This window comes from Piliocolobus tephrosceles, chromosome 9, assembly GCF_002776525.5.
Source record: "Piliocolobus tephrosceles isolate RC106 chromosome 9, ASM277652v3, whole genome shotgun sequence".
Lineage (NCBI taxonomy): Eukaryota > Metazoa > Chordata > Mammalia > Primates > Cercopithecidae > Piliocolobus > Piliocolobus tephrosceles.
In genome coordinates this window covers 65,568,911-65,585,882 of record NC_045442.1, presented here as the reverse complement: position 1 = coordinate 65,585,882, position 16,972 = coordinate 65,568,911, and the positions used below count along the sequence as shown (strand labels likewise).

Here is a 16,972-nt window from a genome sequence, read left to right as displayed (position 1 = left end):
AGTGCAGTGGCACGATCTCGGCTCACTGCAACCTCCTCCTGGGTTCAAGCGATTCTTCTGCCTCAGCCTCCCGAGTAGCTGGGACTACGGGTGGCACCACCACACCCGGCAAATTTTTGTAATTTTAATAGAGATGGGGTTTCACCATATTGGCCAGGTTGGTCTCAAACTCCTGACCTCATGATCCACCCGCCTCGGCCTCCCAAAGTGCTGGGATTACAGGTGTGAGCCACCACGCCCAGCCTGAATTCTTTACAACAGGCAAACACACGTTTTAGAAACTCCTAAAACAGTAAAGATGTTTAAAAACATTATTTTAATAGTTACCTCTCTCCTTTTTATCGCATCCCTTAGTAAGGTGGCTACATCATGGCCCACGCAGTCTGTTGCCTTAAAACCCTTTGTCCACGTGATCAAGATTCCCTAAAACATAAAAAGCACCAGGAGAGTCCTGTGTAATTAACCCGGAAGGGGAGAATACAAAATTCCAACCTTCCCTCCTGAGTCAACAACTGCTGAGGGCTTACAACATTGGAGACAGAGTTCAAACATCTGAGTACAAACCAATAAAATATGAATAGACCCTCCTCGCCATCCTTACAGGGGTCTGAAATAATCCCACTTCACAGATGGAGAAAATGAGGCACATTAGGTAAATAGTGATGTCTAAGTTCACTCAGCAGACAGCAAAGACGGCATTCAATAATGGAGAGCCCAGATCACCCGATTCTTAGCCTGGTGCTGCCACTGGCATAACCAGCTGTACAGAAGAGTCTACTGACACTATAACTAAAGGATCCTAAGAGTTTAGTAATGCTGTGACTACCTAAAATACATTTTGGGTTTCACTGGATTGAAGTTAAAACACTTCCTGGGGAAAAAAGTACCCCGGGTGTGTGTTGACTGTGATGAATCCAAGGTGAAGGTATAAGTGAAGTGCTTTAAAAACAAACAAACAAACAAAAAAACCCTCAAGTTTTCATAGATCTAACTCCTGAGCTCTAAAAGAGTTTCAGAAGAAAAAAGTCCCAAGTCAGCGACGTGACTGGATTAACTGGTTTACAGAGGCAGGTGACCATACCTAGCTCTCCTAGGGCTGCTCATTAAGCCTTAAACCCTGGCCTAAGACCCACCTCCAGAACTCCTGCCTGGTTATGTCTCTACCTACATACATGACACCCAGAGCTACCTACAGCTCTTCCAACGTGACAGGCTGGGTCTTGCCTCCGTGACTCTGCACCATTGGTTCTTTCTGCCCAGAATCCACTCCCCAACCCTGACTGCATGGAGCTGGGGCCGCTGGTGTTAGGGACTCGGCTCCCCCATTAGACTGTGGCCTTCCAGAGGACAGGAGCTATAACCTTCAGCTCTGAGCCCAGTACTCAGTAGTCAGCAGGTGCTCAAGCTCTGATCCTGGACCCTGATTCATCCCGTGTATTGAACAAACATTTATTATCTCCTCTGATTGGACACTGTGCTAGGGCGTGTGGGGATACAGGCCCTTGCTCATAGAGTATACCACTAGCAGAAACAAAAGACACTATCACTAAGAACTAACTGTGTAAGAAGTGCTATAAGCAAGGCAACAAACAAACGAACAGGGGGCACAGAAGAGGACAAGGTTCTTTTTTTGCCTGGAGGACCAGAAGGTTTCCCAGAAAAGGTGACTGCTTTCAAAGAGAAAAGAAGAGAGAAGAGTCCCAGTATGTCCTGCAGGCTGTGAAATAAAGCCTGGCTCAACCCATTGTGACTGTGACTGTCACCTAGGAATGACACTGAGGCTGGAGAAGGCCTCAAGGGCCAGCCCACCCGGGCCACAGGGGACTCAGTGCTGCCTGATCACTGAGGCCTAAGGACAGAGACTCACCGCGTCCAGACTCGTCTGCTGGCAGGGAAATGAGAACGTGAAGCCCAGAGGCATCCTAGGGCCTTTGATTCCCATGTAGTCCAGGAAGTCAGAGATGCAGGAGACAATGTGATCAAACAGCTGCAGGAGAAAAGAAAGGATCTCCTATGCTCTCTGTGGTTTTAACTTTATCAGTGCACATGGACCAAAGTGTGTATACACACACACACGTATGCAAACACCCCCCCCCCCCACATGCAGAGTGAGCATCCTTTTCCAGGGCCTTGTCAGCCACCAGAGCGTCACAAGCCAGGCATGGCAAAAAGCATCTGGTGCTTCTGGGCCACAAGGACACAAATCCATGTGGGCATCCCATGGAGGATTTTGGTCATCACATGACTGCCGGTGCCACTGGCCGTGTGTGCAGTGCATGTGCACTATGGTTTTGTAATCTCACCTCTTCCCCAGTGCCCTGCATGATTTCAATAGGAATGGCGTAGATCTTGTTGTGCATTTCCACCGTTCTCTTTTTCCCACTACGGATTTTCACCAGCAGCACACGGAAATTGGTTCCTCCAAGATCCAGGGCCAAGAAGTCACCATTCTCTGTTGCAGTCAAAAACGTAAAGAATGTCAAAAACAGCTAAGTGCCTCTTGGCAGCCAGTAAACTCAAGACTCCAGACTTTCAAGGGGAGAACCCCATAGCAAACATAGAGGAGAAGCTGCAACTCCTCCCTTTAGGACACAGCACAGACTCAGAGGAAGAGTGGGCACTATATCCCTGACCACCACAGACTTGGAGCCACACTGGGAGGGGAGCATGTGAGTAAACCACCTGTCACAATACACAGACTTCACCGGGGCTGCAACAATGAAAATCTCCTACAAAAATTAATAATTTATGTCAGGGTGTGGGGTATTTGCAAAAACAGCCACATCATTCCCTTCCCTGCATGTGCAAAATCCTTCTTTGCAATGTGACTGCAGTTCTTCCCACTGAAAGACGGAGTCAATTTCTCCTCCCCTGGGATCTAGCCCAGCCCTAGGATTCTTCAGGCCAACAGAGTGTGGCAGAGGCAAAGCTGAGCCTATCCCCAGTCTGGGCTTCCAGGAGGCTTTGAAGTCTTCCCCTCTCCCTTGCAGCCCTTACTGCCACCAATTGAACAGACAGGTGGCCCACTGAAGGATGAGACACAGGGCTAGGGACCCCTGCACCCCAGCCAGCAGCCAACTGCTGGACATGTGTGGAAGAGCATCTGAGATCTGTCTCCCAGCTGACCCAACAGCTGATTGCAGATGCAGGACTGAGGCCGGCAGAGGTCAGCCGAGCCTGGCCCTGATGAGCAGAACTGTCCAACTGACCCACAGATGCATGAACAATAATAAGGGGTGGTTGTTTTAAGCCACTAAGTATGAGGGTGGCTTATAATGTGGTATTAGGTAACTTATACATAGGACACATTCCTGTCACAGACATTCATTACTCCAAGGACCCACCTGAAAAGCTCTTCAGATTCCCCATAATGATCAGCTTCAGTGGAAACTACCAAGGTTAGCATAAAGGGTTGGATTCCGTGCTACCATTTGCCTGAATGCAAAACTCCCCAGGCCCTGAATGTCTCATGCATACTCTATAGAGATTTAAGAAGGGTACACTGAGTGTTTATCCTTCTGCTGGCTTACCTTGGCTTTGGGAAAACCTAATCAGTGCTGTGGGATTTGCCCAGCTTTTAAGAACACTTCTTTTTTATTCATTTAATACTTTTTGAGATAGGGTCTTGCTATGTTGCCCAGACTGGTCTTCAACTCCTGGGCTCAAGCAGTCCTCCCACCTCAGCCTCTTGAGTAGCTGGATGACAGGCATGTGCCACCTTGCCCAGCTCAGAGCACTACTCTGAGCAGGGCTGTAGTTTTAGAGGAAGATAGCACTTGCCTGGGAGGTCTGACCAGGAAAATTTAACTGCCCCGACTCACACACACGACAAATCAGTTAATAAAAATGGAAAACAGGTGTGAGGAAGTTTCTAGCTCTGGCAAAATCATGCATCACCGGTGCAAAGGCATCCACTGGTGAATCCAACCTCCCCCACTGTGGCTCAGTCCCTGGCAGGAGCAGGACAGGCATGTCAGCCCCCAGCAGGCCCTCACCGGTCCCGTCAGGGGTACTCCGGACGAAGGAGGGCAGCATCTTAACCACGGCATTGTTGTGCGTCTGCTTCCTCAGCCCCAGCTCCATCTCGGCCCTCATCCTCTTCTTCACCTCCAGCAGCATGTCCTTGGTGAGGTGGAAATGAGCCAGGGTCTCCTCTATTTGCCGGTGCTGCTCGGCCAAGCGGTAGGCCACCGCCGTCACCATGGCAGCCCCCTTGCCGCTGCCACTCTCCGAGAGGAGGAAGCGCACATCAGAGTCCGGCACCAAGCGCCTCAGAGTCTTGTGGAAACGCCGGGAATACCTTGTGGGGGTGGGGGGGACATGCCACAACAGTTGGACTGAGCATCTACTGGGGACCTCTGGCCACCCTTTCTTTCTCCACTCTTTAACTCCTTTTTTTCCCCGTTTTTTTTTGAGACAGGGTCTTGCTCTATCGCTCAGGTTGGAATGCAGTGGCACAATCACAGCTCACTGCTGCCTCAACTTCCCAGATTCAGGTGATCCTCCCACCTCAGCCTCCCTAGTAGCTGGAGCCACGCCTGGCTAACTTTTTTGTATTTTTAGTAGAAACAGGATTTCGCCATGTTGCCCAGGCTGGTCTCAAACTTCTGGGTTCAAGCTATCCACCTGCCTCAGCTTCCCAAGTGCTGGGATTACAGGCATGGGCCACTGTGCCCAGCCTAATTCCATTTTCTGCACCTGCTTTTTTCATTACACAAATCATATATATACACTGTAGAAAAGTTAGCAAATGCAGAGAGGTAAAAAGGAAAAATGAAATCATTCATAATCACACATAAAAAGAGAAGATTCTCATTATTACATGAGTATCATACACAAAAATTCCAGGTCTAAAAACATTTTGCCCTCCATCCATGAAGAAGATAATACAGGCCGGGCGCGGTGGCTCAAGCCTGTAATCCCAGCACTTTGGGAGGCTGAGACAGGTGGATCACGAGGTCAGGAGATCGAGACCATCATGGCTAATACAGTGAAACCCCGTCTCTACTTAAAAAATACAAAAAACTAGCCGGGCGAAGTGGCAGGCGCCTGCAGTCCCAGCTACTCAGGTGGCTGAGGCAGGAGAACGGCGTAAACCTGGGAGGCGGAGTTTGCAGTGAGCTGAGATCCAGCCACTGCACTCCAGCCTGGGCAGCAGAGCCAGACTCCGTCTCAAAAAAAAAAAAGAAGATTATACAGCACAGTGGTCAAAAGCACGGTGTTCAATGGGGCCAAGTGCAATGGCTCACACCTGTAAACCCAGTACTTTGGGAGGCCAAGGCAGGTGGATCACCTGACGTCAGGAGATCAAGACCAGCCTGGCCAACATGGTGAAACCCTGTCTCTACTAAAAATACAAAAATTAGCTGGGCATGGTGACAGATGCCTGTAATTTCAGCTACTCAGGAGTCTCAGGCAAGAGAATCGCTTGACCCTGGGAGGCGGAGGTTGCAGTGAGCCGAGAGCACACCACTACACTTCAGCCTGGGCAACAGAGCGAGACTCTGTCTCAAAAAAAAAAGAAAAAAAGTCAGATGGGAAAACAAGGGCGAACTTCACCCACTCCACCTCAGGTGACCTTGAGCAGCTGACCCTGAAGTAAAGGAGGGTCTCAGCATCTGGGTGTCAGTGATGTGCAGGGAACTAACTGAGCTCGTTAAAATGCTCAGATTAGTAACTGCTGCTGAGGAAGGGTTCAATAAATAATCACTCATGTTTTTCACTTGGCTCTTTCCTTCACCACATAAAAGTCTGGAGGTGTCTTAGTGTCTAGAAGAGAGCTTTGGGACAGCAGTGAGATAGAACTTCCTCAGTTCTATCTCTGTCTGCGGTCTGCAGTCAATAGGGAAGGCTGGCAAAACAGTTCCCCCAAAATATTAACAGCAGTCAACTCCAAGGGGTGGGATTAAGGATGATTTCTATTTTCTTCATAACTTTTTGAACTAGTTAAAGTTTCTATACTGAGTAAATATTACTTCTGAAATGAGAAACATTTAATGAAGGCTATTTTTTAAACTGTCATGAGAAGAGTTCTGGCTCATAGGCATTACTGCACAAGAGTATGAATGTACTTAATACCATTGAACTGTACCCTTCATGGTTAAGGTGGGTCGGGCACAGTGACTTATGTCTAAGCCAGCACTTTGGGAGGCCAAGGATCACTTCAGTTCAGGAGTTCAAGACCAGCCTGGCCAGCATGACGAAACTTCATCACTACTAAAAAAACACATACAAAAAATTAGCCCGGTGCAGTGGCATGGCTGAGGCAGGAGAACTGCTTGAACCTGGGAGGCTAAGGTTGCAGTGAGCTGAGGGCACACCATTCCACTCCACTCCACTCCACTCCAGCCTGGGCAACAGGGCAAGACCCTGCCTCCAAAAAAAAAAAAAGTTAAGATGATATATTTCAGCTGGGCGCGGTGGCTCAAGCCTGTAATCCCAGCACTTTGGGAGGCTGAGACGGGCGGATCACGAGGTCAGGAGATCGAGACCATCCTGACTAACACAGTGAAACCCCGTCTCTACTAAAAAAATACGAAAAAAAAAACTAGCTGGGCGAGGTGGCGGGCGCCTGTAGTCCCAGCTACTCGGGAGGCTGAGGCAGGAGAATGGCGTGAACCCGGGAGGCGGAGCTTGCAGTGAGCTGAGATTGTGCCACTGCACTCCAGCCTGGGCGACAGAGCGAGACTCCGCCTCAGAAAAAAAAAAAATGATATATTTCGTGTTATGTGTATTTTACTACAATCTAAAAAAATTCTAATGTGATGCTGCAAATCCCTAGGCTTTCTTGTCCAAAAAACTAGCCAAGAAATTACAAAGAAAAAAGAAAGAAAGAAATGGCTAATAAAAGTTTCATTATCAAGAATTTTGCAAATACTGTAAAAATATTTTTAAAATACAGTTATATCCTTGGCAAATAACATCCTCTAACTTGGCTCAAACCCTATCCCCTCAGCAACACAAAACTATTTCTCTCTCTCTCTCTTTTTTTTTTTCTTTTGAGACATGATCTCGCTCTGTCCCCCAGGCTGGAGTGCAGAGGCACAATCTCAGGTCACTGCAACTTCCACACCCCCATGCTCAAGCGATCCTACCACTTCAGCCTTCCAAGTAACTGGGATTATAGGCACACCACGACACCCAGCTAATAATTTGTATGATTTTTTTTGTAGAGACAGGGTTTCACCACATTGCTCAGGCTGGTCTCGAACTCCTGGGCTCAAGCAATCCACCTGCCTCAGCCTCCCAAAGTGCTGGGATTACAGGTGTGAGTTGCCATGCCAGGCCAGGACTATTTCAATTTAAGTCGACATTCTTTGAGCCATCACCAGAGCTGGGTGTGAAGGTGCAGTACTGACGTGAGTACTTCACATGCACATTATATTTATATGTACAGTGGGAAACAATTCTGTGGTCCTGTGCAAAAAAATCATGTCACAGGCTATCATTAAAACTTATTAGATAATGACTTAGAATTTACCTTTAGCCTTTTAAAAAAGTACAAGCCACGTTCTCAGAGGACAACGTGGCTTCTGAAACTAAGGTGAGATGGCATGAGGACTGGCTGGGGCCGCTGACAGACCAGAAGGCTGTGTGGGGAACAAAGCACCTCCTCGCCAGTGGGGTCAACTTACAGCTCCTACAGCTCCAGCTCTCAGAGGCCGACCACAGACAAGCTGCCCGTTTGAAAAAGTAAAGTCTGAGGGTTTGGGGGGTTTTAACAGGAGCTTCTGAAACAAGAATGTGGGTACTACACCTCTGACCCAAGGTCCTCCTGACGAAATGCGGACGAGAGACAGACACATTCCACCCAGCAGGACTGACAGCTACAGAAATCTCCATCTCGACTTTTGACAGGGCAAGGTAACAACGGAGTGCAGAAACAATACCAGCAAGGATCGGCTAAGGGCAATACTTCCCAAATGGGCAACACCGACCTTGCTGCCCAGAACTAGGCATGCTATTTATTTATTTATTTATTTGTAGAGATGAGGTCTTACTATGTTGCCCAGGCTGTTCTCAAACTCCTTCCGCCTGCCTCGGCTTCTCAAACTGCTGAGATTACAGGCATGAGCCACAGCCCCTGACCACCATTGTCTTGTCTGCCAAAAAAAGTTCACTGGGTACAAAAGTCTGGTTTCTGGAGAAGGTCCCTACCCACAATGGGTACAGAGTGCCAATGAGAGCAAAGGGCAGACTCACTGTGGGTGCGTCTTGTAAAGAGATCCATCGACACCAACCGTGGTCCGAAGCCTGGGTGTGCCCTTGTTATCACGCAGGCGGTTCAAGATGGCGCCCAGCGTGGCAGCCACCAGGTTGGCTGAGCGAAACGAGACAATGGTGCAAACGTGCTGGACCGAGACACAGTCATCATCGGACGGCTCCACTCCCAGGCGGGTCAGGATTTCTTTGGCATTGTGGAGGCCTTCCTTATTCCTGTGAAGTTAGAGGCCAATACTGATACACTGAGGACCACATGAGGCAGTGCAAAGCACTGAGGCTCGAAAGTGCTAGAAACGGAAAGCCCCACTTACCATGTGTGCGTGGTACGGGATGAAGACAGTCAAATGCCTGAGAAAAGCCCAGGAAGGGTTCTCCTCCATAAGAAATGCCAGGTAGTAATAGGAAAAACTGTACCAGCCTGCATTAAGCCAAGCCAGAACCATGAAGAGAAGTGGAGAGGCAAAACTATGTGGCCTCTGAACAAGTGGAGAAATGGCTGCCACCACCCAGGGCTCATGAGGCTCGGGAGAACCTCCCACTCGCCAGGTCTGTGAGTTGCCCTGGATGCTTATACATCCTTCCTTGATGTCTCTCAGCCAAATTGTAATTTTCTGTATATGTGTTTTGTGTATCTTTTGTTGGATTCATTCCAAAGCACTTTATAGTTTTGTTATTACTATAAACGGTGTCTTTAAAATATATATGTATACGTACATGTTTATATATACATACACACACAAACACATATACACTCTATCTTTGCAGCTTTCCTGTAAATCTAAAATTATTCTTTAAGAAGTATTTTAAAATATGTATATATTTTTATTATTGCTGATAGAAATACAACTGATTTCTGTATCTTATCTCCAGACATCTTTGTAACCTCTTCCGTCATTCTACTCATTTGTCTGTAGGTATTTTGGGGGTATTCCATATAGACTTTGACCATTTGCAAATAAAGGCAGTTTCACTTCTTTTTTGATTCTCATACCTTTAATTTATCTCTCATCTTTTCTTTAAAAAAAAAAAAAACCCACTGGCTAAGACTCCAGTACAATGCCAAAATAGAAACTGGTGATACTGTCTTGCTCCTGATTTTAGAGAATGCCTCTAACATCTGCTCTTGCAGGATGTTTTTTATAGTTTTTTGTTTGTTTGTTTGTTTGTTTGTTTGTTTTGAGATAGCCTTTATTATAATATACATGCTTCCTTGAGCTAGCTGGGTCAATACCAGAAACAGGCCAAGAGGAAGGCATGCATTTCCTGACTTGGCCAGTGACTTTCAAGACAATCCATGAGTCTCCTGCTCCCCTTTCTTCCCAGCCACTGACCAGGAGACTCATGAAAAGGGACGGCTAGAAACTCAGGAGCAAGGCTCCCTGATTATCAGGGCTTTGCACCTACTGTTCCTGAAGGAGAGTAATCATCAAACAAACTCCAGCACATGGATATAGCAGAAGAGTTGGTCCAGATAAACCCCTTTCCTATTCCAGCAGCTGCCTTCTCTAATCTCGAAGGGAGCTGATGCAAATCTTCTCCCAGGAACCAGAGCTATAAAGCACTGGCTCTATCCAAATTTCTAGGACCACACGGGGAGCAATGAGAATGATCACTTTGTGCAGAGATAAAATGGCATTCCTTGCACCAAAGATGGCAGCAAAGCTAGCCTTATCTTTATCCAGGTGGCCTCACATGGCTACAAGGAGTCTCCTTGACCAGGAGTACAGCCTTTTGCACACGGAGGCCAGCAACAAGACAAGAGTGCTTTAGACTTGGAGGCACCAGACTACATCAGACTGGCACCGGGATCAAGGTCATCTGCTTCCCTCTCTGCGTGAAGGCCGTGAGTTACAGTTAAGACAAAGAATCCCGCGTTTCTTGTCTGATGTCAAGGGGCTGCAGTTAGTTGCTCACTGGCTCTGTCTTTCCTTCTAACTGTCCTGTCTCATCTGTTAACCAGTGTTTCTCAATTTGCATGCCAGGCCACATTTCCGGCTGTTAACAGGTTTCCCCTGAAAGAATCTGTGAGTGGCAGGGAAGGGATGGTTTCAAGCACAAAAGAAGTCTGGGAAATGACAAGTCAGTCAAAGCAAACTGGGCTTTCTTTAATGTGTTGATGATACTATAAATCTGTATTCTTTTTATACTTTATACTTCTTATTCTGTTTTACTGTAAGTCTGTATTTATTTTACCATAACATTGTAAAATGGAAGATAAATGTGCCGTATTCCCGATCCTATTGGTCAAGGAAGTCTTTTTTCAGGAAGCACCTAATTAATATCTTGAGGTTACTAAGGTGCCCTTAGTGCCCTCAACACAGTCTGGAGAAGGTCTGGAGAAGGTCTCCAGACTGGAAGTGGAAGGTGCAATTCCAAAAACCCAGGCTCCAGGCTTCACCAGCTCCTTGCTCCTTGCTCGAATTGTCTGCTTCCCGGACGCTAATCTTACCCTGAGTGTGCGTGGAGGGTGGGGGTGACGGGCTGATGGCAGTGGGAGAGGAAGCTGCTCTTGTAGCTAGACAGGAAAATCACCTGTGCACTTGAGGTTAACTATGTCATACTTTAATGAACCGTGACAAGTGCCTGTAGGGAGTCTGGCCCAGGATGGGTCAGATAAGACTGAGGGGACACGGACCCAGAAAGCCACGACACTCTTGAAGGAAAAGCCACCAAACTTGGACTCAAGAAGCAACAGGTGACCAATTGCTCTTCTCTGCCCCAACACCCCAAGAAAGCCTTGAGGGGGTGGTACCTACTTTTCGATGGCTGACACATCACTGGTGTTAAACTTCCCTCTGGTGAGCAGCTCCGGGGTGATCCGCCCTTCAAACAAGAGGCCCTCCTTGGCCATCTTGACCAGGATCAGTCGAACCAGCTCTCCCAAGTACATGCCACTGACCATCTTCTCAAACCTGCGGGAGAAAGGCAAACCGGCACTTGTCAGCCTTCCTCTGCGCCCCACACACGAGGGCTGGGACAGATACAAAAGGAATGGGAAGCCCCGACTCACCCCTCACCAACCCCCAGCCTCACGGCAGGCAAGATCATGCTCTTGCGTGACTGAACAGCAGAGGGAGAGGGATCGGAAGCCAAGACGACTCTGGAGAGGGCAGGAGTCATCCGGACCCCATGCCTGTGACTAGGAGAACACCATAGGCAGGAGCGGGCAGGGAAGGCTGCCGGAAGGCACGGGGAGCGTTCGGATTTAGATTGCAGATGTCAAGAAGGCCTCAGACAGAAATGTGCAAAATATGATAATCTCCTCCTAAACTGTATGCTATACTTTTTATTTATTATCTTTATGTATGTATGTATGTATTTACTTATTTTTTGAGGCAGGGTCTCACTCTGTGCCCAGGCTAGAGTGCGGTGGCACAATCTCGACTTTGCAGCCTCAACCTGCTAGGCTCAAGCCATCCTCCCACCTCAGCCTCCTGAGTAGCTAGACCACCAAGCCCAGATAATTTTTAAAATTTTTTGTAGAGGGGGAGTCTCCTTATGCTGCCTAGGCTGGTTTCGAACTCACAGGCTCAAGTGACCCTCCCAGACGCAAGCTACAGCACCCGGCTTGTATGCTATACTTTTCAAAGACCTTTCACCTCCACTCCTATGGGAGACCCCAAGCCCTGTGGATAGGAGGTGACGAGGAAGTGTTGTCCCCATTTCCCAGCTCAGAAAGAGTAAACAGCTTCTCTGAGGGAAAGGCAGCCACTCCCCTTGGGGCCGCTGTCAGGACATTTGTTAGGCACCTCCCTGGCATGATTTTCTCCTTCTCCAGCCAAAAGGACCAAGAATTTGCTTTGAGGAACTCACTCCTCCCCCACTGATGTTACCCTAAACTCCAGGGCTGGTCTCTGAGTACTGACAGCCAATCGGCTCACCCCACTGCTCCAGCCCCGTTCAAGCACCAGCCAATCACAGAATGAGCCCAATGCTGCAGGGGAGAGGCGGCCAGGTGTAGAGACAGAAGCCAACACGCATTGCTGAAGGCCCAGCCGAGAGCTGGCAAGAACCAGGGCTCGATGCCATACATGAGACAGATTCAGCCCCCGCATCCTGGCTGGCCAGGGGCCAGAAGGAACCCCTGAGCAGGGCAGATTGAAGAGGTGGGCGCACATCAGAGCAGCCCGCCGCTCCTCTGCGGGAGCCCAGCTGGCACACTCACAGCTGGCTGTGACACAGCAAAACAATCTGTTCCAACCAGAGCCACCCAGGAGCCAAGGATGCTGCCGAGACCTGAGCACCCGGCCCTCAACCATCAGCACAGGGCACAGAGCCTCCTTAAAAACACAGTCCTCATTGTTCCTGCTCCTGACAGAACCAGACAGGACCACCTGGCTGCGGCCAGGCAGAGGATCCCTGGAAGGAGAGTGCCCTTCTGAGTCTGGTGCCGCCCCAGGCTCCTGTGGGAACAGCCTCTGTGTAGCCCTGAACAGGAGTGGAACGGCGCTGGTGGAGCCCTGGCAGAGCCACTACTGAGCTATTCACCTTGGCCTCCCTACCTGTGCAATGGAGATACTGACTGCCTTCCTGTAAGGTTATATGGAGGATATGGGTTAATATAGGTCACTATCTGACAATATCTGGCTAAATAATGAGTGCCTGTGGCCCTTCCTATGTGTCTGACACTTTTCCCAGCACTTTACCTGTATTAACTTATTTCATCTTCGTTACAACCCTAGGAGGGAGACATAAGAATTATCCCCATTTCACAGATGAGGAAACAGAGGCACAGAAAGGTTATATAACTTACCCATGGACAGGGCTAACAAGTGGCAAATCCACATTTTGAATCCAGTTAGATCTAACACCAGAGGTTGTACTCCAAACCAATGTGCATTTCTGCCTGTCTCATGGACAGTGTCATTCAATGTTAGCTGTCACTATCATGCTAGCAGCCACCTAGGACCACCCCTACCCCAGCCTATCTGCCTGTTCTCCTCGCTAGGCAGCCTTCCCTGTTTGGCAGTGTGACGAGAGAAAGGGCATTCCCCTTAGGATGGGCTAACATCAGCCTCTGGGCACCCTCTACCTGCTGCTTTTTACTCTGCCTTCTAAAGACGCCCAGAACAATCTGCTCCCTTTTCTACATGGCCTATTACATACATGGATAGTGATACCCCCTTTTCCAGATAGAGGCCTATGGCCACGGTCTGTCCTTTCCCAGTCCCTAAAGGCCCTGTTAGAGCAGCAGAACAAGCAAACAGCACCTCTCACGAGCTTCTCTCTGTTCAAACCAAGGCTCACGGAGACCGGCTCCTGTTCCAACAGCCTGCTTCCCATCTGCTCAAGTGAAATTAATGAAATCCAGCAAGTCATGATCTGCCTCTCAGGGCATGCCACCTGTGATAACTGAACAGGTAATGCCCAGATGTCTTGGCAGTCAGACACCTACGACCACAGATAGGCAGTGAGAGGCAGAGCGGCAGGCAGGGTTCCAACCACTCTGCCTGCCGGCGGGCCCAGGCAGGGGTGAGATGGGCAGGGAAGCATCATCAACCACGAGGAGTCATGGGCAAGGACCTGCACACCAATGAGGAGCCCTCAGCACCCTGGGTCTGCTTCAACTAGAAGCCCAGGGAAAGAAAAGAGACAGAGGCCCATGGCCAAGCAAACCAGGACTGGAGCTGCCGAGAGATTCCATGGAGCAGCAGAACCACAAAAAGAAAAGGCATCTAGGTGCTGACTTGAAGGCGCGCAGTTACTCAACCACCATCCAGGCCAAAGAGCTCTCCCAACCACCGACCACCAGCGTTTGCTGTTGCAGTCACTGCTGTTGCTATGTTGCTGTGTGGGGTGGGTGCAGTTTGAAGTATGTGATAAAGAATCACAGGGAAAAAGGGTTCAAGATCCCAGAGATTCCAGACACAACACAGAGCAAGAGCAGAAGAGCAAGAAGTCCAAGCAGGCCAGGTGCAGTAGCTCACACCTGTAATGCCAGCACTTTGGGAGGCTGAGGCAGGAGGATTGCCTGAGCCCAGAAGTTTGACACCAGCTGGGCAACATAGGGAGACTCAGTCTCTACAAAAAATTTTAAAATTAAGCCAGGTGCAGTGGCTCAAGCCTGTAATCCCAGCACTTCAGCACTTTGGGAGGCCAAGATGGGCAGATCACGAGGTCAGGAGATCGAGACCATCCTGGCTAACACAGTGAAACCCCGTCTCTACTAAAAAATACAAAAAACTAGCTGGGCAAAGTGGCGGGTGCCTGTAGTCCCAGCTACTCAGGAGGCTGAGGCAGGAGAATGGTGTAAATCCAGGAGGCAGAGCTTACAGTGAGCTGAGATCAGGCCACTGCACTCCAGCCTGGCCGACAGAGAGAGACCACGTCCAAAAAAAAAAAAAAAAAAAAAAAAGTTAAATTAACCAGGCGTGGTACTGCTGCCTATGGTCCCAGCTACTCAAGAGGCTGAGGCAGGAGGATCACCTAAGCCTTGGAGTTCAAGGCTACAGTAAGCTGAGATCACACCACTGCACTCCAGCCTGGGCAACAGAGTGATACCCTCGAAAAAAAAAAAAAGCTCAAGGAAACAAAAAGGGAAGGAGAATTAAAAATGAAGTAAAAGGTGGGGCTAACTCCACAGTATAAGACAAGCATGTGGCAAGAATATCAAAGGCCTGGAATATAAGGGTGAGACGAAGGAAGCCAAAAGGCTGATCCCTTTTAGAAACAGACCTTCTGACTCTGGGGCAAGGTGGGGCCTGAATACTCAAAGCAGGTTCCTCTGCTGCCTCCCAAATGCAGTAACCACTAATGAAGGTGGGAGCCACAGAGCTATGATGACAATGTCCTCCCTGTCCACTGTATACAGTAGGTACTCAGTTAAATGTTAACTTCAATCAAAGCAAATGGAATGAGCAGCTATTGATAGTCTAGAGCCCACTTGGGCACTGAGAGCCTTTGCACAAATCTAACACACTGAGAGGTTTTAAAACCTGGTTAATGGCTGGGTGCGGTGGCTCACGTCTGTAATCCCAGAACTTTGGGAGGCTGAGGCGGGTGGATCACCTGAGGTCAGGAGTTCGAGACCAATCTGGCTAACATAGTGAAACCCCATCTCTATTAAAAATACAAAATTAGCTGGATGTGGTGGCGCATGCCTGTAATCCCAGCTACTCGGTAGGCTGAGGCAGGAGAATCACTTAGAACCCGAGAGGCAAAGGTTGCAGTGAGCTGAGATTGCGTCATTGCACTCCAGTCTGGGTAACAGAGCAAGAATCTGTTTCAAAAACAAAACAAACAAAAAAAAAAACCCTGGCTAAAAATTGGAATCACCCAGGGAGCTTTTACAATACTGAGGACTGGGCAACTCAGGCTGACTGAGTCACTGGTGAGAGGATGCCTGGACATCAGTATTTTTTTTAAAGGCCCCTATGTAACTCTAATGTGTACTCAGAGATGAAAAGTCACCTAAATCCTCCCTGATGGTTTTTCTCCATAAATGATAAAAAAAAAAAATGCCTCTTTATAACAACCCTCTTATTACCAATGAGAAGAGATTCTGGAAACTCACTCTGAAAACCTCAAACTTTCAAACAGGGCAAAAATCCCCAAACCTACACCAGACCACACCCCAACAATGAGTCTTGGGCCACCTCTGTCCTATTCTAGGGCTGTAATTTTCCCATCAGTCAAATGGAGGAAACATCTTTCCCTGCCACAAAGAGGATAAAATGACTTTCAAGAACTAGGCATTCTATGTAAAAAAGACATAGGGAAGATCCAAAGATTCAGACAGAAGTCTGGGGGCACAGTAAAAATTTGCTCAGGCAAAAAACTCTTTAACTTACAGCCTATTTCCAGGAATATGTGACACAACTTGGGAATCTGTCATTTCCTTGGAATTGTTCTCAATGAGACCTGACCTACAGTACGCAGTAAATTGGTGACATGGTTTGGCTGTGTCCCCACCCAAATCGCACCTTGAATTCCCACGTTGTAGTGGGAGGGACCCGGTGGCAGATAACTGAACATGGACGCAAGTCTTTCCCGTGCTGTTCTCGTGATAGTGAATAAGTCTCATGAGATCGGACGGTTTTATAAAGAGGAGTTCCCCTGCACAAGTTCCTTATGCCTGTTGTCATCCATGTAAGACATGACTGGCACCACAATTGTGAGGCTTCCCCAGCTACGTGGAACTGTAAGTTCACTGAACCTCTTTCTTTTGTAAATTGCCCAGTCACGGGTATGTCTTTATAGGCAGTGTGGAAACAGACTAATATAACTGAGAAACATATTCTAGAAAAGAGACTTTGCCCCAACCTTTCACTTTCTCATCTGTACCCCCATTTAGCCACCCAATCATCTCTCATCCATCATCAACCACCCATCCATCCATCCATCCCAAAAATATTTATTGCAAGCCAACCGTAAACACAGTTTATAGTTTAGCCTTGGGATACAGTTCATCTCTTTGAAAAATTCGATGAACAGCAGAGAGATCCAAGTTTACACCCAAGCCATGCAGGGTTCCCAAACTCAGGCCAAGGATAAGGGCCTGGGCATTACCTGTTCAGTTACCACAAGTGGCATGCCCAACTTGCACTTCTAAGAAAAGAGACTTCTCATTAAGTGACTGATAGTAACTACAAGTACATAACCTCTTATCTGAAACCCTTTGGGGTCACATGCGCTTGGGAATGTGGAGATTTGAGAATTTTAGAGATGAAATAGGGTATACATGCCATGTGTCACAGAATACCCCCAGAGGTGCCTGAGGCAGCACTCCCATCAAGCATATTCAAGGCTT

At 48.2% G+C, this 16,972-nt stretch overlaps 1 protein-coding gene across 1 annotated transcript in view; it reads right to left on the bottom strand.

Moving 5' to 3' along the window:
* Positions 1-251: 251 nt before the first annotated feature.
* Positions 252-16,972, bottom strand: part of HK1 (hexokinase 1) — a 71,064-nt gene continuing 54,343 nt past the window's right edge. Inside the window, exons 8-13 of the mRNA XM_026455324.1 lie at positions 10,980-11,135; positions 8,203-8,436; positions 3,996-4,300; positions 2,304-2,452; positions 1,868-1,987; positions 252-423 (exon numbers count right to left, since the gene is read on the bottom strand). Of these exons, the coding sequence (XP_026311109.1) occupies positions 253-423; positions 1,868-1,987; positions 2,304-2,452; positions 3,996-4,300; positions 8,203-8,436; positions 10,980-11,135 (1,135 nt within the window). The 3' untranslated portion in view covers position 252. The remainder of the gene's footprint in view (positions 424-1,867; positions 1,988-2,303; positions 2,453-3,995; positions 4,301-8,202; positions 8,437-10,979; positions 11,136-16,972) is intronic.